General features: G+C 63.1%; 1 protein-coding gene across 3 annotated transcripts; it reads left to right on the top strand.

The window, feature by feature from the left end:
- Positions 1–1,130: 1,130 nt before the first annotated feature.
- F10 (coagulation factor X) lies at positions 1,131–18,571 on the top strand. 3 transcript variants are annotated; one of them, XM_080797881.1, is made up of 8 exons: positions 1,131–1,520; positions 3,397–3,557; positions 6,836–6,860; positions 7,750–7,863; positions 9,229–9,360; positions 10,131–10,384; positions 12,331–12,444; positions 17,624–18,571. In XM_080797881.1, exons 1-8 carry the CDS (start codon positions 1,451–1,453, stop codon positions 18,452–18,454), a joined length of 1,701 nt encoding a protein of 566 aa, XP_080654007.1. In that variant the 5' UTR covers positions 1,131–1,450; the 3' UTR covers positions 18,455–18,571. The 3 variants fall into 3 exon arrangements, with proteins under 3 accessions (XP_080654007.1, XP_080654009.1, XP_080654008.1); XM_080797883.1 differs by lacking the exon at positions 17,624–18,571 and adding an exon at positions 13,161–13,768 and having other exon boundaries at positions 1,149–1,520; positions 12,331–12,448; XM_080797882.1 differs by lacking the exon at positions 17,624–18,571 and adding an exon at positions 13,076–13,768 and having other exon boundaries at positions 1,150–1,520.
- The last annotated feature ends 1,437 nt before the right edge of the window (positions 18,572–20,008 follow it).

Here is a 20,008-nt window from a genome sequence, read left to right as displayed (position 1 = left end):
ACCGTGTGCCAGACACCGCTGCAGACCCCGGGACAGAGCAGGAGCCGGCAGACGTCCGGGCGACCGTGGGCGTCGGTGGCCACTCACCATGGGCAGAATGCATCAGGCGTCCCAGGCGCTGTGGTGCACGGTGGTCTCTTGCCCTCTCTGGCCCTGTATCTGCCCCTGTCTCTCCCTGTCTCTGTCTCTCTCTGCCCCTGTCTCTGTCTGTTTTTCCCTCTTTGTCTCTCTTCCTCTTTTTCCTTGTCTCTGTCTCTGACCCTGTGTCTGTCCCTCTCTCTCCCTGTCTATGTCCCTCTCTGCCCGTCTCTGCCCCTGTCTCGGTCCCTGTCTATCTCTCTCTCCCTGTCTCTGTCTCTCTCTGCCCCTGTCTCCCTCCCTGTCTCTCTCCCTGTCTCTCCCCCAACCCCCACCTCCCCGCCAAGGGGCCTTGCACCCAGTGTGCAGCCCGCACGCCTCCCCCCCAGCCCGACCACCGTGGGCTGAGCTGCTTTCCACGGGCACAGACCTGAGCTGTTTCAGGTGCTGCCACGTGTCCCAAGGGGATGAGCCCCTGGTGTGGGACCGCCCCAGGGTGAGAGCCCAGCAGGGGAGGCCCCCACATACTGCGGGCAGCGGGCTCGTCGGGTGCCTCCCGAGGGGCTGCGGACAGGCCGTGGGGTAGCTGGTCCTCAGGTCCCCTCCCGGTGGCCAGACAGGCCTTGCTGTGAGAGAGAAACAGATGTGCCGTGAGGCCCCCCTGGAGGGTGTGCGAGGCGAAGCGCCCGTCAGGAGCTGGGGCCCCTGCCCCCCTGCACGCCTCCAGGCTTGGTGCCCGGGTGGAGATCTCGGCTGACTCATCTGGCTGGCATGGGCCACGGTGGGCAGGGGAGGTCCTCCCACAAGCGTGTGTGCAGGAGCCCATGGCCCAGATGCACACGCCTGCCCCTTGGAGCCCCTGGACTTGGTGGGGAGGGGACCAGCCTGATGCGCAGGCGGAATGGGGACCAGGACCCCCTGGGGGCTCCGTGCACTGTGGACACTGCCAAGAGACAGGGGCCATGAGCGAGTCCTGGTTCGAGGCCCACGTGGGCGTCAGGAGGCCGCAGCTGACCGTCTACACCCAGAGGACAGACGGGCAATGACACTCTGCTCTCGTCATGCTCGTAAGGACGGACCCAGAGCAGACGGAACATCTGGAAGCTAGGAAATGACGCTCATTGTCTCCTAACAGTCCCCGTGCCCCCTGAGTGCTGTAAGAGACAAGGACGAGCTCCCGGGACCTCCCAGGGCCCCAGCGACAGGGTGGCCCCAGCCCGCGGGGTCACCTGCCCCCAGCCCCCTTGCAGCCCAGGCTCCAATCAGGAAGCAGTGATAAGAGAAAGGCCACCAGCAGCCTGGAGCCAGGGCGACTGAACCTTGCCCCAGGGACCTGTCACAGCAGGACGGACGCGCTGTCCTCAGCCACACCATGGCGGGCCCGCTGTGTCTTGTTCTGCTCGGCGCCTCCCTAGCAGGCCTCCTGCTCCCCGGGGGCAGCGGTAAGCTCCCCTTCGCCCTTCACACCGCAGAGATGGCCCTCAGGGAGGAGGAGGGAGGGCGGGGGGCAGGCTGATGCCCCAAATCCAGTGAGGCACAGGGGGCCCCCTCCCGTGGTGTGACACAGCCAGGCCTGGTGGCCTCAGCCAAGGGTAGCCCGGCGCCAGGTGCAGGTGGGGAGTCAGACGGCAGACCAGTGGTCACACACAGAAGCTCATGGACAGAGAAGGAGGGAGAGACCGAGAGAAACAGAGAGACGTGCCCCCCTCCACGGCCAGAGCGAGCTGGGGGGCCCAGGGGTCCCAGCAGAGAAGAGCTTCAGTGGCAGAAAGAGAATGAGATGGAAGCCTCCCCCATCGGGCTGGCTTGGGCAGGGGCACAGGGTGCCTGGTTCAAGGCTGGACAGAGCTGGGTTTTCTGCACCTTCCAGGCTGTCCAGAGAGAAGAGGCCGAAAAAAGGGGAAGCAGAACGAAGCCAGAGGAGAGGGCAGGGGAGCAGTGGCCCCGGGGCAGGCGGGGGGCCGGGGGCTGTTCATGCCCTGGATGAGAGGGGCAGGTGGGGCAGGCAGAGGGGACCCTGCGTGCGGGGCCATGGACGCGGTGGGAAGTGAGAAGATAGGAGTGGGGAGGGACCCACGAGCTCAGGAGCGGGCAGACCTCTGGGGTGAAGGGGCATCCACAGACAAGTTCGAGCTTGGCGTCAAACGTGGGGTGACACCCACGTTGCCTTGGGCGGGAAAGCAACCTGAGGTGGGAGTGAAGCGAACGTTTATTGAGCACTAAGTGTGTACCCGCCTCAAGCTAACGCAACTCAGAGACGCGGGCAGGTGAGCCCCATTTGCCAGCTTTATTTATTTTTTAAGATTTTATTCATTTATTTGAGAGAGAGAGAGTGAGTCAGAGCGAGCATGAGAGGGGCGAAGTCAGAGGGGGAAGCAGACTCCCCGTGGAGCTGGAAGCCCGACGCGGGACTCGATCCTGGGACTCCGGGATCACGACCGGAGCCGAAGGCAGCGGCCCAACCAACCGAGCCACCCAGGCGCCCACTGCCAGCTTTAAGGAGCAGGGGAGCGAGCTGCATCGAGGCCGGGCGGTCCAGCGCCCCCTGGTCCAGGGTCCGGTGCCGCCCACGGGGAGGCGTTCTGAGCTGAGGGCCTGCCCACGGGGAGGACGGAGCTCAGCACGCGGGCCCCGACCTGGACACAGCAACTGGGGGCCGCCTCAGAGGGCAGGAAGGAAGGCAGAGAGGGGAGTGCGGGGCGAGAAAGCGTCCGGGCGCCCAGCCTCCACGGAGAGCGGGACAGTGGAGGCGGGATAGCGGGAGAGACACAGCCTCCCGAGGCTCTCGGATCCAAGACATTTCAGCAGGCAGGCCGAGTCTTTCGAGAGTCACAGACCAATTCACTGGGTTTTTAAGTGACGTGGAATAGAAATCAAGTAAAAATGTTGTAATAAGTACTATTTCTTGAAAGTGCGCGCGTGTGCGTGTGTGTTGTGTGTCCTGGGACTTCATAATTGTGCTCACAGCAGCACCGCCGCTCCCCCCTTAACGGGATCTGAGCCCTTGTGGGGCTGGATGCGGGTGGGGGGCCAGGAGGCGGCAGCCCCAGGACCCCAGAGCAGGGAGAGGTGAGGGAGGGCTTGGGCGGCCACGTGAAGCTCTGGGGGACAGGCAGGAGGCTGGGGGGCGGCGGGATGGGGCGCGTGGACTTCCACACAGAAGGGTGCCTTGGCCTGGTCACTTTGGGGTCACGAGGGGGCGGGGCACGAGGAGGGGGGTGTCTTGCTGCGTGGGGAAGAGCAGATCCTGCCTGGTCGGGGGGAGAGCAGGCCAGCTGCCGAGGCCCTCCGGACGACACGGCCCTCCCTGTCCACTAGTGTTCCTCAGCCCGGAGCGCGCCAGCAGCGTCCTGGGGCGCGTCCGCAGGGCAAACTCGTTTTTGGAAGAGATGAAGAAAGGGAACCTGGAAAGAGAGTGCATGGAGGAGACGTGCTCCTTCGAGGAGGCCCGAGAAGTCTTCGAGGACACCGCCAAGACGGTAAGGGCTGGTACGCGGGCGTCCTGCCGCTGCGCCCCTGCGTGAAGGCCCGCCCGGGCCCCTGCCAGGGACAGCGAGCAGCCCAGGCCCCCCGAGCTGTCCCGCGGGGGCGGTGGGGGCACTGAGGGCCGGCTGTGGTCCCGTCCGGTGGGAGGGTCGTGAGGACGTCCGGAGGTCTTGTTAAGCCAACTCTACAATGTAAGGTGCTCATTTAAGGAACAATTCAAGGCCTCGGCCGCACCTCCATGGGTTGGGCCGTACACGGGGACATGGAGCCTGGCGGTCTTTGCCCAAATGCACGGCCGCTGCCATATCTGATGTGGGCACCTGCCTAGTTAAGCACCGTCAGTAACCATCCCCTCAGATAGAGACAGGCTGGTTCCAGATGTGGAGCTATGGAGAGGCAAAGACATCAGAACAGCTGGAACAAGTCTGAGAAAGAGAAGGAGTCACAGCCCATGCCCTACAGACGCCCCACGGGGTCACGCTGACCGCAGAGCCATTAGCGTGTGTTCCGGGAAAGGGACAGACACATAGATCAGTGGGACAGACTATGAAGTCCCTAAACGGACCCACAAAAATAAGGCTGATTGATATTTGACAAACGTTCATAAACAACCCAATGAAGGAAGAATTGTCTTTTTCAACTGATGGTACTGGGACAACTCTGCATCTCGACTCACGTGTCACATCTGTACAAAACTAACTCAAAATTATCCTAGATCTTAAGGTAAAACACAAACCTTCAGGGAGAAAATGGTCATGATATGGAATTAGGCAATATTTCTTAGACACAACACCAAAACCATGACCCGTAAACAGAAAACAGGTAAATTAGGTTTATTCAAGATTTGAGACTTGCTCTGTGAGGAATCTTGAAGAATAAAGACACAAGCTAGTAACTGAGAAGATGCTTGCCAACCACACACCGACGAAGGATCCGAACTCAGAGGATACGAGGAACTTGCCCAGCCCAGCCGGAGAACGCCAGTGACCAACAGGCCACACGGAGCAGAAGATGTGACCAGACACATCCCAGGGACGCACGGTGGGCAAGTGCGCACAGCTCTCGCGACCTACTGGGCCCCCACAGGTGCTCGAACCCCACCTGCAGGCTGGAAGCCATGGACGGGACCCGCAACCGGCGGGTGTGGCGGCCCGGACGCTGCTGCCCTCTGACCCCACAACCCCACTCCTGAGCGTGCACCTGCTCACACAGATGCCTGGGTGTGAACATCTGTCACGACTCCGGTCAGCATCACCCCGGACGAGCAGCCATGGCCGCTGGCAGCCTTCCAGTCAGCGAGGCGACAAGCCACTGGTGCCCTCGGGACCGGGATGTCCCAGTGAAGGAGCTCGTCCCCCTCGCAGGTTGCGTGAGGCGCTCAGAAGTCGTGGCCGGGACCAAGAGCACATCTGTGGGCCTGGGGTGCCGCTGCTACGGGCTGCGAATGTCGGGGGCCGGAGCGGCTGTGTCTTGACCACGCCACTGGCGGCATCTGGGCCTGCGTTGGATTTCACAGGCTTATACACCAAACAGCCATTTTTGCTGTGTGATTCTTTTCTCACTGGAATTCTAAAGAGACAGTGTCTGAGTTTCCAGAGGCTTCTGGGCTGCACCACAGAGTGACCAGAATTCACTCTCACAGCCCCAGAGGCCAGGAGTCCAAATCAAGGTGTTAGCAGACGTCAGCACAAAGTGAACAAACCCTTTAAAAATAGAAAGGAATAGAGTCTTATTCGAGCCCAGGAGAGGACGGCTGCCCGTGAGACACAACCTTCCTGCAGAAGCCAGAGCTCCAGGGAAGCAATATTGAACACAGGGTTGTATATTCTTCCTGTTACGTCAAGAATCACAAACTGTCATGCAGAACCTTCTAGGAGTTCCAAACTGTATCTTATGCCTTTAGTGCACACAAGGCTGCCGGCTTCAGAGGTGTGGGGACTCCTGGAGGCATTCGCTCTTAACTATACAGACACATACAGACATACATGTATATATTTTTTAAAGATTTTTTAAATTTACTTGACAGAGAGAGAGACCACAAGTAGGCAGAGAGGCAGGCAGAGAGAGGGGAGGAAGCAGGCTCCCTGCTGAGCAGAGAGCCCGATGCGGGGCTCGATCCCAGGACCCTGAGATCATGACCTGAGCTGAAGGCAGAGGCTTAACTCATGGAGCCCCCAAGGCGCTCCCCGTCTATACATTTTTTTTTTTTAATGGGCTCCAAGCACAGAGCTCAACGCGGGGCTTGAATTCAGGACGCTGAGATCAAGACCTGAGCTGAGATCAAGAGTCAGGGACTTAGACTGAGCCGCCCAGGAGCCCCAGGGAGACCTTTACTCCTCTCTTTAGTTTGAAACGTTTCCTTTCGGTTATCCGCTAACGACGTACAATGTGCGCTCGGGGCAGCAACAGAGCCTGTGCCCCGGAGGTTCTGCGGGGTCATTCGGACCTTGGTTCTGGGCAAGCGTAGCTCCCCCGGGCGCCCAGGAGCCGGGCCACAAGCACTGAGAGTGGAAAGGTTCCCTTCGGAGGTCCGCGGGAGCGCGAGCTCGGCGTCCCCTCCCTGAGCGTCGGGCGCTGCCAGCCGTCCTGGGCCCTCCTGGCCTCGTGGACTCAGCCCTCAGACCTCTGCTGTCTCCACATGTGGCTCTCGTGCCCTCTCCGTCTCTCCTGAGAGCACTCAGGTCGGCCCTGAGCCGGGGTTCTCCTCTCCAGCCTTAATCTCATCGGCCCACACCCTACTTCCACGAAGACCACATTCTGAGGTTACACCTGAAGTTCGCGGGGGGGCGGGGGGGCACTGTCTGTTCAAACTACGAACACATCAAAATTGATTTTCCAGACCATGAACATTTCTTAGTGTGGTACAGGCTTTTGGTGGCCTGTTTTAACCTAATGACCAGTTACCATTTCCTCAGTTTAACACGAGCATTCTCCAAGCGTCTGACCCCTGACTGACTGTCTGACACAGATGCCTTCACTCAGAACCACTCGTTGACCCACGGGCGTGTAGCGAACAGAGAGAACCATTTCTGGTACAATCCATTCCTTGGTGATTAACTTGGAGATCGATTTTCCAAGATTCAGCAGAGCCGGTGCCTCTAGGATGACGGACGCGGCAGGTCTGAGCATCCCTCATGGGCCGAGGAGCCCCGAGCGAAGGCGCCAGGGAGGGCTCCGCTTGGCAGAAGGCCCTACTGAGGCGGAGTGTGGTGGTCGCGTGAGACGTCGGTGTCCTCCCTAACGTATCTTAAAATCTTCTTTCCCCTTTTAGACTGAATTCTGGAATAAATACGCAGGTAAGATGCCTTCTATTCTAATATTGGGTGGGGTTCGTTCGGACACTGAAGTAGGGAGAAATCATATTTGAGTTTTGAAAACTCTTCCTCAATTTCCTTTCCGTTCCTGCTTATCTCTTACTCACCTGAGACTCTTCCTCTCTGAGTGTTTTCATAATAGTTATTGTGAAATCGTCTTTTTAACTTTATGCTAATTCTAGTTTTGTTATTTACTTAAATGCAGACTTAATTAGTTCACTCTCACTTACGGAGTACCGAACTCTATGATGATTTTCTCAACCCGAGGCAGAAGCAAAGAGTAGGGTCTGAAGGGTTAGGTGTTCTAAGAAGATGGAATGTTCGCGGCTTGGGAAACGGCACAACTCATGAGTCATGTTTCATTCTGGTAACACTCTCCCGATTTCTCAAAGTGCCAATCGGACCCGTTTCTAAAACAGATCGTCTGAAGGCACGGAGAAGCGTGGTGCCGAGTTCGTGCTGGACAGTGATCTCTGCAGACCGTGTGGGAAGAGGCCCCAAACGCGGGTCTTGTCAGTGCTGAGCCTGGAAGCGGGTGTCCAGCAATCCCCTGCCTTCTGACCTCCCAGCCGGTCCCACACGGTCGCCAGCCCCGAGCTCCTCACTCTGCTGAAAACACACTGTCAAACATCCCAGCAGAAAGAGAAAAGCTTATCAACAGCCCAGTTAGATCAGAGCATCACGTAGCTAGAGCCGCAAAAGGTGGGGGTAAAATGAGGTCCAGATGGGAGACACGCTTACAGGGAGACAGGAGGGATTACACGTTTATTCAAGACATCCGAACAGCACGTGCCAAGACCAACACAGCAAAGCCACTCCATGGCCGTGGGAGCTGCTGGCCGGCTCAGGTTTCCAAACCCCGTCTCTGCAGATGGTGACCAGTGTGAGAGCAGTCCTTGCCAGAATGAGGGCCGGTGCAAGGACGGCCTCGGCGAGTACACGTGCACCTGCTTGGAAGGATACGAAGGCAAAAACTGCGAACTGTGTGAGTTCTCTAACCAGGGTCCCTTCAGCTCGGGCTCACCCGGCGGGGCAGGAACGAGGGAAGGAGCCCAGCCTGGTAGGTTCGAGTCTGCGCTCCCATGCGCTGTGCCCTTGCGGGGCCAGCAGAGCCCAAGTGGCCCACAGTCTGCTCGGCTCTAGGTGACAGACACACAGCCCCGTCTCTTCCTCTGAGAGGCTGTGGCACGTTCGTGGAGCATGGGGCCTGTAACTCAGAGGAGCTACTCTCTCCCGGCGCTCCCCCACCCCACACCAGCTACGGTTTTGCGGTCCCGGCAGTGGCTCTGAGTCACCACCTTCCACTCACTTCTCTTAGTGCGAACGTCAATTCCAAATTCCGGGATTTGTTATAGTCCAGTTATAGAAACATGATACCTTTAATGCATTCTACATGGAAAAGTCGCTGAGAGTTTTCCTGATTCAGTGATTAATTTAATAAACACGAGATCTGTATTAGCCGGTTTCCCCCAAGGAGAGGACTTTCGTGATCTGCAGAATGGGCCCTGAGCTCGGGCTTCTGAGGGCTCGTCCCCGTGCCACCTCTGCTGTTCACCGCGCGGTGCAGCCCCGGGCCACCGTGCGTGTTCTCCAAAGTGGCACTAACGTGGGTCTCCTCACTCATTATTTCGCCACCAAAACCCAAATGGTGGAACGTGATGAAGTCGGCCGTGGTGGCATCGGGGACGTGAGGTGGGGGCTAGGGGTAGAGACAGCAGGCCGCACCACGGGGGACCCCCTCGGCCTAGCCTCGATGCCCCCAAAGCCCCACGGGTTCTCCGTGCCGAGAACGTCCCCTGATGGGCCAGGTGCCCCCAGTCCAGTGCGCACCCCCGCCCAGACCCCAGGCTCCGAGACGCGTCCCAGCCCCTCTATGCCGTGGGGGATCCACCAGCCTCCGTGAACGGGCTCGCAGCCACCCCGCCCACCCCAGCTCGGCCTGAGCACCCATCCCTGGCCCGTCCTGGTGCCGGCGGCCTGTGCGTATGGGGTTCGCAGCTGCCGGGCAGGGCGTGTGCCCTTCTGAGGGCTGAACTTGAGACTTGCCAGCCTCCAGGGCCCACCCAGGGCGTGCTGGGGTTTCTGCAGGATCTCCCGGGGGTCTGGCGCCCGGGGACCTGCAGACGCCGTGCCGTCCCCACGTGGTCCAGGGAGCGGCGGGGCGGGATCGGTGTGGACACGGAGGGGTGGTCCCCGGCCCCTGGCCTGCTCTGGGCACCCGTCCTGTTGGCTTGGGCCCCTCGCTCCAGCTGGCGGGTCCACCGTGGGGTGGGCGGCTGGGCGGCCGGAGCTGCCGTCCGTCCTCCGGCTCAGCACAGCCTCGGTTCCCCCGGGCCGTCCTCTCCCGTAGCCATGCGGAAGCTGTGCAGTGTGGACAACGGGGACTGCGAGCAGTTCTGCAGGGAGGAGCAGAGCTCCGTGGTGTGCTCCTGCGCCGGCGGCTACCTCCTCGCGGACAACGGCAAGTCCTGCGTCTCCACAGGTAGGAGGCGCTCGGGCTGGAGTGGGCAGGCCCGCCGGCGTCCTGGGCCGGGGGGCCACGAGGGGTGGGGACGGACTCAGGGTTTCTGGGAACCGTCTGAGGACCGGGCCAGCAAGATTGCCTAACTCCCCAGGTGCCGGTGAAGACGGGGGTGGTGCCTGGCTCCCAGCCAACCCCGAAGCACCGTGACCTGCCTGTGACCTTGGCATGCCCCGTTGCCCCGGGAGGCTGGGAGTTGGAGTGGGTGCGGGGCAGCACAGGCTGACTCTCGGGGCCGGGGACGTGGCAGGGCGGGTACAGGAGCCGCAAGGAGAGCCACGGATGCGTCGGTCATCCAGGCCCCAGCGATGGGCTTTAGTTTCCTTCTCCGTGATGGAAGCCGGGCCCTGAGTCTGGCCTGGAGGCTCTCAGAGGGCACGGCCTAGTGAGGGGACACGAGCAGGATCCCCACGCCACCGAGGACCCACCTGGGCCAGAGCTTCTGAGAGGCCGCCCCCCTCTCTCTTAACTCCACCGGCTTCTCACGGGGGCCTCACGTGCTCCTCAAAGCCAGGCACACCATCTGACCCACAGCTCTGGTCGGGGCGCTGAGTCTCGGGCGTTCCAGAAGGTGGGCATGTCCCCACCTTGTGGCAGTGGCCTCCGTCATGTAACCCGGGCTCTCAGGGGTCCCCTCTGCTCCCCCACCCTCCTCCAGGTCGGGTTGGGAGAGCTGTGCATATGGGACAGGGAGGGTCTCGCCCTGCTGAAGCCAGCCCGTGTCCTTCCAGAGCCTTTCCCCTGTGGGAAAACCACGACGGGGCGCAGTAAAAGGTCCGTGGAGACTGCCCACAGTGGCCAGGGTCCCTCAGAGGCCGAGGCCGGCATGCAGGAACAGTACGACCCCGGGGACCTGCCTGCCACCCAGAGCACCCTGCTGCTGCTGCCATTCAACGAGACAGAACGCAGCCCCGAGGAGGACTCGAGCAGCCTGGTCCGGATCGTGGGCGGGCAGGACTGCAAAGACGGCGAATGCCCCTGGCAGGTGACCATGCAGTGGGCCTGGGTGGCGCAGGCAGGGGCACATCCCCCTGGCTCCAAGGCGGATGGTGCAGAGATGTAAAGCGGGCCCTGTCCTCCCCCACCCCCTGTCCACCCCTCACTGTGCGCCCATGAAAGACAGACAGACAGAAGACATAGTCCTGTGACCCTGACCAGCTCTGGCTGCAGGCTCGGGTCAGCCAGGGGTAGGGGTGGGGGTGGGGGTGGGGGCTGCCCGGTACCGCCAAGCCCTCGGCTGGCTCTTCCGACCACCGGCGGGAGACTCACTCCCCTCGTTTCCTCTCTAATTCAGTTAAAGATTTTTTACCGAACATGTAAATCCTTATCAGGCAGGTAGTAATTTGGAGAAAGTGCATCGTGTGTTTGCCCAGGTAAAAAAACCCTTTTCGCTTGCTGATTTGGACTAAGGTCGCCCGATCTGGCAAAGAACAACACAGGACTTGTGCTTGGAGCCTCAGATAAACGATGACCAGTTTTTAACGTGAGTGTGTCCCAAAGGCCACGTGGGACGCGTTGACACTAAAAACTGCTGTTTATCTGATTCGGGTTGGACTGGGTGTCCTCTGTCCTATCTAGCAATCCTAACTCAGGGTTTAGCGTTCAGGACCCCAAGCCAACACGGCTTCCCCTACAAGCAAAACCCCAACAATGGGCTCAGCCTGCCCCCACTCACAGCTCTGCACCGGGGTGCGTTTGCCTAAACTATCAGGAGGCCGGGGAGGAGCATGTCAGCGCGCGCTCACCTTGCCTGCAGCACGCATTCAGAGAGAACCACGTGGGTCCGATGTGGCATGGGCGTGGGGCACGGGCCGTGAGACCGGCTCTGCCCCGACGTGTGCACGTCCAGATCCAGGAAGGGCCGCGAGCCCAGCTGAGCCACCCCGGCTGGAGTTGGTGCGGGATATGCACCCCCGCTGGGCGCACATGCCTCTCCGTGGGGGCAGCCGGCGGAGCCCCCCCGGCCCCTGAGCCCAGGCGGCATGGCCATGGCTCTGGATGGCATTCCGTAGGCGGAAAGGGTGCGGGGATGTGCGTGGGCGGCGGTAATCCTTTCCGGGGGACTCCCGACTCCCGCTCCCCAGCCCAGCCTGGCGGCCTCCCTCCATGTTAGGGGGAGGAGCTGGGGTCCAGGTATGGGAAGACTGTCCCTCACTGGCCACCCAGGCTGGCTTAGGGGTTCAAGGGTCATGCACATACAGGGCATCCGTGTCGTTTCCCGCGCGTCACAGCGGTCTTCAAGGGCTTTCTCCAGCCCGAGGTTGTTGCTATCCCGTGGGCTGGCAAACACCCCAGCGGGGAGGGCCGGCTCGCACCCCGCGGACTCTCCCAGAGAGGCGGCGGTCGCTCCGTCTCCAGATTCGCGGCCCCGCTTGCTGGGGGAAGGGGTGCTGTCTGCCGTACCCCCCAGTGCTCATCCCACCGGGGAGAGGGTCCCCTCCAGGGGGAGCCCGTGGATTCCGAGGACATTGCCCTTGATGGGGGCCTCTGTGGCCCCCTGGGGACGACCTGCCCCAGACACCAGAAGTTTCTCTCTGAAGACGCACCTGCTCGGTCTTGGTTGAATTTCATAGCCGTAGCAAAGGTCTTCACATGGGGAATCAGGTTCTATGAGAGCTCTGGAGGGGACGCGGCTGCTCCGAGCCCGGAGCCCGTGGTCCGGGTGTAGAAACCGCGGAAGCGCGGCAGAACCGTCCCCGCGTGCCGTGCCAGGCCCTCTGTGGGGCCTCAGCGAACGTCTGCTCCGGGCACAGGAGCTTCCCAAACCTGTCCGGGCCCCCCCAGGGCACCCCCACCGCGAGCCCGACAGAGGGAGGCCGTGGCAGTCGGCAGGTCCCAGCGGGGAGGGCGGCAGGGCGAGGCCGTGGCCCCGGCGAGGACGTGGAGAGGAAGCTGGAGTCAGACCCCACCTGACCGCGGTGCCCCTCGCAGGCTCTGCTCATCAACGAGGAGAACGAGGGCTTCTGCGGAGGTACCATCCTGAGCGAGTACTACGTCCTCACGGCGGCGCACTGTCTCCAACAGGCCAAGAAGTTCACGGTGAGGGTAGGTAAGTGGCCCCACGACCCCCCGACCCCCCCCACCTGGCGGGGCCCCCATCACTTCCTTACCTCTGGAGCCGCTAGCCGGAAACACTAGTTTACACAGGGGACCCTGAGGCGCAGGTGGGGGGGGGCACGGAGCAGGGAGGAGGGGTGACCCCGATGCGTGCCAGTCCAGGCCTAGGGTCGCGAGCCTCCCCTCAGCGTCCCTTCCTCCAGGAAGGCTTCCAGGGCCCAGCGCGCGTCCTCCTCTCGCAGCGCCAGCCACAAACGCGGCCGTGCTGCGATCGTTAGCTTTCCCCGACAGGCGGAATAATTTGAGTGACGTATCGTCACCCAGTATATCCGAAACAGTAGTAGAATTTCAACGTGTCATCAATTTTTAAAGTATTAATGAGACCTTTTGAGTTTGTGTTTTCTTTCCCCGTCTGAGAATTGACACTCGGCACGTCCCGGGTCCGGAGCGGATACCCCCGCGGCCCGGCAATCCCGGGACACGCCTGCCTGACATGCTGGCCCTGGTTATGGAGTGTGACCTGTGGTCGCCCCGGGGAGCGACCCTGGAGGTCGTTCTTTGCTTTGAGCTCCCCCTTGCTGCTCAGATTTCCGGTGACCGCACCCCACTTCCCGTACAGACGGCGAGGGCCGCTCGGAGCAGCGCGTGGGTGAGCGCCCGGCCCGCCCCGAGCCGAGCCCCTACGTGTCCGCGCCCCCTCGCAGGTGAACGGGACACGGACAAGGAGGAAGGCAACGAGGTCGCACACGAGGTGGAGATGGTCATCAGGCACAACCGCTTCGTCAGGGAGACCTATGACTTCGACATCGCCGTCATCAGGCTGAAGACGCCCATCACCTTCCGCATGAACGTGGCGCCCGCCTGCCTGCCCCAGAAGGACTGGGCCGAGTCCACGCTCATGACGCAGAAGACGGGCATCGTCAGCGGCTTCGGGAGGACCCACGAGAAGGGCCGCCCGTCCAGCACCCTCAAGATGATGGAGGTGCCGTACGTGGACAGGAACACGTGCAAGCTGTCCAGCAGCTTCAGCATCACCCAGAACATGTTCTGCGCCGGCTACGACTCAAAGCCCGAGGACGCCTGCCAGGGGGACAGCGGGGGCCCCCACGTCACCCGCTTCAGGGACACCTACTTCGTCACTGGCATCGTCAGCTGGGGAGAAGGATGTGCACGCAAAGGGAAGTACGGGATCTACACCAAGGTCACCAACTTCCTCAAGTGGATCGACAGATCCATGAAAGCCAGGTCCGCAGCCCCGGCGCCCACGGGGGACCCCGCCCCTCATTAAAGTCATTCCCCCTCAAGACCCACAGGCAGCCGCTGGTGTCTCGTTTGTGCCCACACGTGCCGCGCCCGGAGCCCGTCTCTCGTCCAGGACAGCGCGGTCCGGTTGGTTCCCTGCGCTGCTTTCCTCTTGCTCTGCGGAAGACAACGTTCCTTTGGAACGCTGGACCCTGCCTTTCCCTCGCCAGGCTGGGGAGCTTCTTCGGGAAATGCTATCCTTTGAGAGATAGGAGTCTGGGCCCCGGGATGACCAGAACCTCGATGGGCCATTCCTGGGCACAGCGGGTCCCTCAAGGTTTGATTGCCGCGGGCTGCGGCGTGGCTCAGGACACTTGGATTACTGGGTGCTGGGAGCAGGAATAGGGCAACCCACGGCCCGGGGTGGGGTGGGGGCTCGGCGCTGAGACAGGGTGGAAATGCGTCCCTGGGGGGAGCCTCTCTGAGAGCCTCTCACGGGCAGGGACGCATCTGTGTGGACCTAGCGGCTGCTTTTCCCTCCTGGCCTCATGCTGGCCTCGGCCAGGGCCACCGCCGTCCCCTGGGCAGCTCCTGGGCTCCCGGGAGCGGCTGCCCCCAGCCCCAGCATTCAGTCAGTGTGGACGCGGCCGCACAGGGACCCCGCGCGTGCTTGATGTGCTGGTGGGGCCGTGGGAGGGACGCGGCAAGCCCTTTCTGTCCCCATCTATGCACTCCACGCCCCCAGCCGAAGCGGTCGTGAGAAGCAACGTGCTTCGGACAACAACGGCAGGTCAGCCCAGACCCGCCAGGGCGTTTTCCAAACGCCCCCGCACAGTTTGGGCTTTGCGTAACTTCGCTAAGCAAAGTTTTAAAGTTCGGGCACGAAGACGCCCCCAAATGTCACAAGCTGGGCAGAGCGTTTGGTAAACAGTGGATATCGCAAGGTTCGGAAAATCAATGTGACCGGGTACGCGGGTTCCCGGAGCCGGTCAGAGAAGGCCGAGGGCCGCGTGGGGCGGAGGCCCTCCCGGACAGAGGCCTCGGCCGCTGCGGACGGCTGTCCTCTTGCTCGGTGCAGCGGCGCACCCCGCACGGGTTCGGAGGTCAGAGGTGGTCTGGGGCCCAGAGAACAGGCAGAAGGCCCGCGGGTGAAAACCGCCTTCCCCGCTACGGCTCCCGTCTGTCGCTGTGGGCCGCCGGCGGGCGACCGGCCTCACACGTGCCTCAGAGGGGGAGACCGAGGCAGGACGGGGAGAAGGGGAAGCCCCGCTGTCTCCCCGGGTCGGCTCATCCAGGAGTAGACTCCGGTCAGTGAGGCTCTGGAGGAGATGGTGGGACACGATGGGTCCATCCGCTGGCCCCCGTGCCCGGCGCCAAGCTCCTCCCCGAGTGTCACCGTCGCCGGGGGACGGAGCTAAAGGAACCACCTCGTGTGCACAGCCCTCAGCCGGGCTGGCCTCCCTGGGACACGAGCAGCAGCGGCGGGGGAGGACCCTGGGCCACGGGGGAAGAGGGGGCGTGAGTGTGACACCGAGAGAGGTGGGGGTCGCAGGACCATCCCAGTGAGCCCGCCTGTTCTGTCGCCCGCCCCCCATTCTGTGAAGGGTCACAGTGGCCCCCCAGCCGGGGGGGCTTCTGCAGCTGAGCCCGAGCTCGATGGTGGGACGGAGCGGCCTCATCAGTAGGGTTCTGTGTGGGGACAGCCCCCAGCTGCGGCCACCCCAGGAGCTGCTGGTCAAGGCAGGTCCCCGAGGACACCACCCCCGGTGGGGACATCCTCCGGAAGCACCATATTCCGTGTCCGAGCACCGGCGAGAAGCGACTCTCCATCCCAGACGGGACAGGCGGCTTTCTCTGGAGCCTCGGCACCCACAGGAGGCGGGGCGGGGCGGGGGGCACGTGGTTGGATCCCGACGGACGCTGAGGCCCCCTGCAGTGCTGAGAGCAGTTCTCGGGTTGGAGGACATACTTGGTTCTTGCGAAACGCCACCTGGGTCCGCTGGTTGTGCGGTGCGAGGCCCCGGAAACGCTCGCCGCACCGCCTCGGGGACACCTCCTGCCCCTCTGGCCTCCATGCGGGGCTCAGGCAGGCGCCACTCTCGGGCCAGCCCTCTGTGCTCTCAGGGTGGTCCTTCGTGCCCGCGGGGTGGCTCTCTGTGCCCCTGGGGTCGGCCCAAGCCCGCTTGCTGGCCGTGGGTTTCTCCCGGATGGGCCCCATCACGCTGCACCCTACCTGCCCTCCTGCTGGCAGGGGGGCTCGTTGGGACTTCCTGCCCTCTGGTGTGTCCCCCACGCTCCTGGCAGGCGAGCTCCGGCGACTGCCGTGCTCAGCCTGCATCCCCCGTCCAGAGCCACCGACGTGGCAGCCGGAGGCTTGTCGTGGGGGGCTGCGCGCACGGCACCGGCTGCCCCCGTTTCCTGCGACCTCGCTCCCGGGAGGCCTGCCGGCTCCGGCGCTCTCAGCTCCTTGCCTCAGACGGGTAGACACGGGGCGGAGCAGACGTGGAGACACTGAGCGCGTCCAGTGAAGTTCTCGTCGGCGCCCTGCGTGGACGTTCGCAGCAGCCCCGTGGCCTCGGGCCTGTGTGTGCAGACCCGTTTTTGGAGCTGGTGGGCAGCTGCCCGGCGGCCGCACAGCACTGCTCCTGGACCTCCCTGTCCTGCCCGTCAGAGCCCTCAGGGAGGCCCTGCTCTGCTGACTCGGCTCCTCCTGGAGCCACGGGGGCGGCGGGGTGGGGGGTCTTTCTCCAGCACGGCCCGCGGGGTCCAAGCTGCCCTCCCGGAGCGACGCTCAGGTCGCGCAGGGTCCAGCCGGCAGCGGGCTGACAGCCGGTCCCGACCACGGCCACCACCCCGCGCACTCAGCCCCTCAGCCCCGCAGCCCTGTGCTCCCTCAGCAGCTCCGGCGTCCTGCACACCCAGAAACAAGAACATAAGCCCAAACTCACAACGTGCAAACGAAGACTGCATGTTGGAGTGACCCTATTTGGGGTCTACTGTGTTAGATAAGTACATGGTTAAAATGACTTTAACCTCTCTCTGTTGATACTCTTGATGCGGTGCTGGGACACGCCTCTGACCCCCTGGGCACAGGCCCGTCTCTCCCGGACGGCCTGGCCAAGCGCACCCTCCACACGGCAAGTAGCACGACCGGGGAGCACCAAGTGCGTCCTGTCCCTCCACCGTCCGAACCATCGCCGTGTCGGGCCAGGGCAAGCATGGTTTGTACGAGACCCGTGCGTGAAGTGACACTGTCTGCGGCAAGGGGCACAATCTTACGTGACCCGGAACAGCCACAGGCGCCGGTGGATCAGACAAGCAGCCACAAATCCCCTTAACAAAAGCGGGAAGTGAACACACACTGTATGTCGCTTTTGGTAAACGCGTCATGGGGCTGGCATCACGAGGAGAAATCAAGAGGAGCAACAAAATAAAAGGAGAGAAAGGTGAGTGCAACCCAAGCCGTCACTGCTCAGCCGTCCGCGAACCGGCTATTATCCTCATATTCAGAATGGCTCTTAGAGCTCCAGCCATCACGTCTGTGTCCCAGGGGGCAGGATGGAGGGAGGGAAACACCAGTTGTCTTTTAAGAAGTTTCCCAGGAGCTGCGGCCTGCCCTTCTGTCTGCACCCTGATGGCCAGCCCTTGGCCATGTGGCCGCCCTCAGCACCAGGCACCCAGCTGGAAATCAGGGGCTCCTGTCCTTTGTCCACGCCCTTCGTCCCCCCAGTGCTGGTCTCGGAACTGTGAGGCCGCTCCCTGCCATCCTTTGCCTCTGTCTGAAACACTCCCGCTTGCCACCCTCCAGCTCCCAAGCTGATGCCGACCCACCCTTCACGCTTCGGTGGGAAGGCGGTTTCACGCCCGTCCCGGCCCCGCCGCTGTGCCTTCTAGTTCTGGTGTCTGACGGATGGCTTCTCTGCAGCTCCCTGACGTGCGCTCCGTCTGGAGCCCTGGTTCACTGCGTGCGGTGACTAGTGAGGTCCTGGCCCCACGACTGGCCGCCCAGGACCTTCCGGCTTCCGGCTCGACTCCCAGCACCCGCCCAGACGCTGGCGTGCGGGGCGGCTCAGCAGGTACGCGCCAGCTGTCCGGCTTCCCGTCCCACCACGCCTCCCCACGCACACAAGGCTTTGGCCAAACCGGCTACTTCCCCGACGAGCTCCGTGGCAGAGAGCAAACCCGTCCTCGGCCCGCAGAGCCCAGGACAGCCAGGAACTCCTGCCCGGAGGGGCTGCTTCTCCAAGCCCCTGCAGCCGCGCCGCAGCCGCGCAGACCCGACACCCGAGGGCAATGCGGCCTAGAGCGAGGCTCCAGAGCACGGGGCGGGAAGGCTGCGGGCCTCACACAGGCTGCGCCCGGGACGGCCTCCCACCAGGTCTGGGAGCCTCTGGGGCTCGGCTGCGCCTCTCTGCTCTGCTCCCGAAGCCACCCAGTGACCCTCGGTGGGCCAGTGGCATCGTGGCGCCTCCGTCCCAAACGGGAACAGCGGCTTCTCCCAAGGACGGCAGAGAGCGAGCTGGAGAGCCCAGAACCACAGGCGCCATCCTCGCGCGGACATGGCTCAGGCGGGCAGAGCCGGGAGTGCCGTGCGGCCCCAAACCGGCCTTCCCGCGGAGCGCACCACGCGGGCCCCATGAGCAAAGGGCCAGGAATGCCACGGACATCGGGTGCCGGCCGACCTCTGCTCCCCGACCAGCGCCCAGCCCACCCCTGTCCGGGGGGCGCCGGGGCAGCAGCAGGCCTCCCGCTCTAACCGGCACACGCACCGCCAGGGGCCGTGGCCTGCGGGAGAGAGGACTGATTTAAGAGATTAAAAACGTTGACTGAAATATTCTTTTGAGTGAAATACAGAGAGTTCAAGCACAGTTCAGACTTTTGAGCATTACGATTCATTTTTTTCTTTAAACTTATGTAAGCAATCTCTGCACCCCACGCGGGGCTCGAACTCACAACCCCGAGAGCAAGAGTCGCACGCCCCAGGCACCCTGAGTGTTAACGATTCTCAGACACACCACGTTCGCTCTCCGTTTCTGACGGTGCCGCCTCCCACCAGAACGAGACACGCGGGGCCAAACCGCCGACGTGCCAGCCCGCGTCCCGGAAGGGCCCGGCACAAACAACCGTGCTCATCCCGCGCAGGCGGCCGGGCAGGGCGTCGGGAGGTGGGGAGCGCATCTGAGTCCCAGCGGGCGGGCTGTGGGGTTCCAAACTGCCATGAGGTCAGGAGGCACGGCCCGCGACGGCTGCAGAGCAGGAGCCAGGAAGGGGCAGCCCTGCGCTCACGCGGGGAGCGCGCGGCCCCACTCCCGGGGCAAGTCCGGCTCCAGACCCCCCCCCCCCGCCCACGGGGCTCGCCGGTGGCCTGCAGCCGGTGGCCTGCAGCTGCGAGCCCTGCCCGTGAACCACAGCCCCGCGCTCCTCTCCCGCAGAACTTCCTGGCAGGGCTCCAGACACCAGCCGCGTGCTGCTCAAGAACAGGGGACCGTCACCAGGGCCAGACCGCCTCCCGCCACGCAGAGGTGAGGCCCGCTCCCCTGCAGAGCAGCCACAGGGCCCAGGGCTCTGTGTTCACACCCCCAAGGCGCGCCACCCAACACACAGGCCAAGGCCAAACAGAGGCGCAGAACCGAGGTCTATCTCCTCCGCGGCAGTAACAGCCAACCGCGGACTCCTGGGGGCGCTGCTCACGGCTCCAAGCAGCACCCTGCGGCCATGGGAACTCCAGTCCACACCAGGCTGCGGGGCGTCCTCGGGCAGCAGCACCAGCTCACCCTCCCTCATGCCCCGGAGAACGCACGGGGACTCTGTGCCTGCCCGGTGGCCATGCTGGCTACCCTGCTCCGGAAGCTGGCCGGGGAGCGGTGGCTCCAGGGGCCGAGAGCCCGGAGGCCAGAAATCCACGGCACAGGCTCTACACATGCCCTCCAGGGTGCGGACCTCCGTCAGCTCGAGTCTGGATGTGCCTGGGGCAGAGATGACACTGCGTACGATGCGGGAGGCGGGCTGGTCCCTTTGGGACACTTGCTCTGGGAACCTGCTCCAAGCCGTGAGGAGGCGGGAGCCGTGGCCCGTGAGGCCTCCCTGGACTGAAGTGGGGAGCCCAAGCCCGGGGTCACCTCCCCCTGAGTCCTGAGCACAGTGTAGACGCGCGAGCACATGCGGATGCTGGCATCCTGCCAGCGTGCCCAGGGGCGGCCTGTCGGGAAGCACCGCCGACCGGAGCTCAGCCCCGTGGGGCGGGAACCCACGGCCCGGAGCAGCTTCTCTGCACCAGGGAGGAGCGGCTCCCGGGCCGAGGCTGCGAGGC

This window comes from Martes martes (assembly GCF_963455335.1).
Source record: "Martes martes genome assembly, chromosome: 3".
Classification (NCBI taxonomy): domain Eukaryota; kingdom Metazoa; phylum Chordata; class Mammalia; order Carnivora; family Mustelidae; genus Martes; species Martes martes.
This window is presented reverse-complemented; position numbering and strand designations above follow the sequence as displayed.

Bases quoted from the DNA above. Each gene is read 5' to 3' on its own strand.
- F10 (XM_080797881.1), top strand. From the start codon at position 1,451: ATGGCGGGCCCGCTGTGTCTTGTTCTGCTCGGCGCCTCCCTAGCAGGC. The intron at 6,861-7,749 runs GTAAGATGCCTT...CCGTCTCTGCAG, and splicing joins ATTCTGGAATAAATACGCAG to ATGGTGACCAGTGTGAGAGC. The intron at 12,445-17,623 runs GTAGGTAAGTGG...GCTTCTCTGCAG, and splicing joins CCAAGAAGTTCACGGTGAGG to CTCCCTGACGTGCGCTCCGT.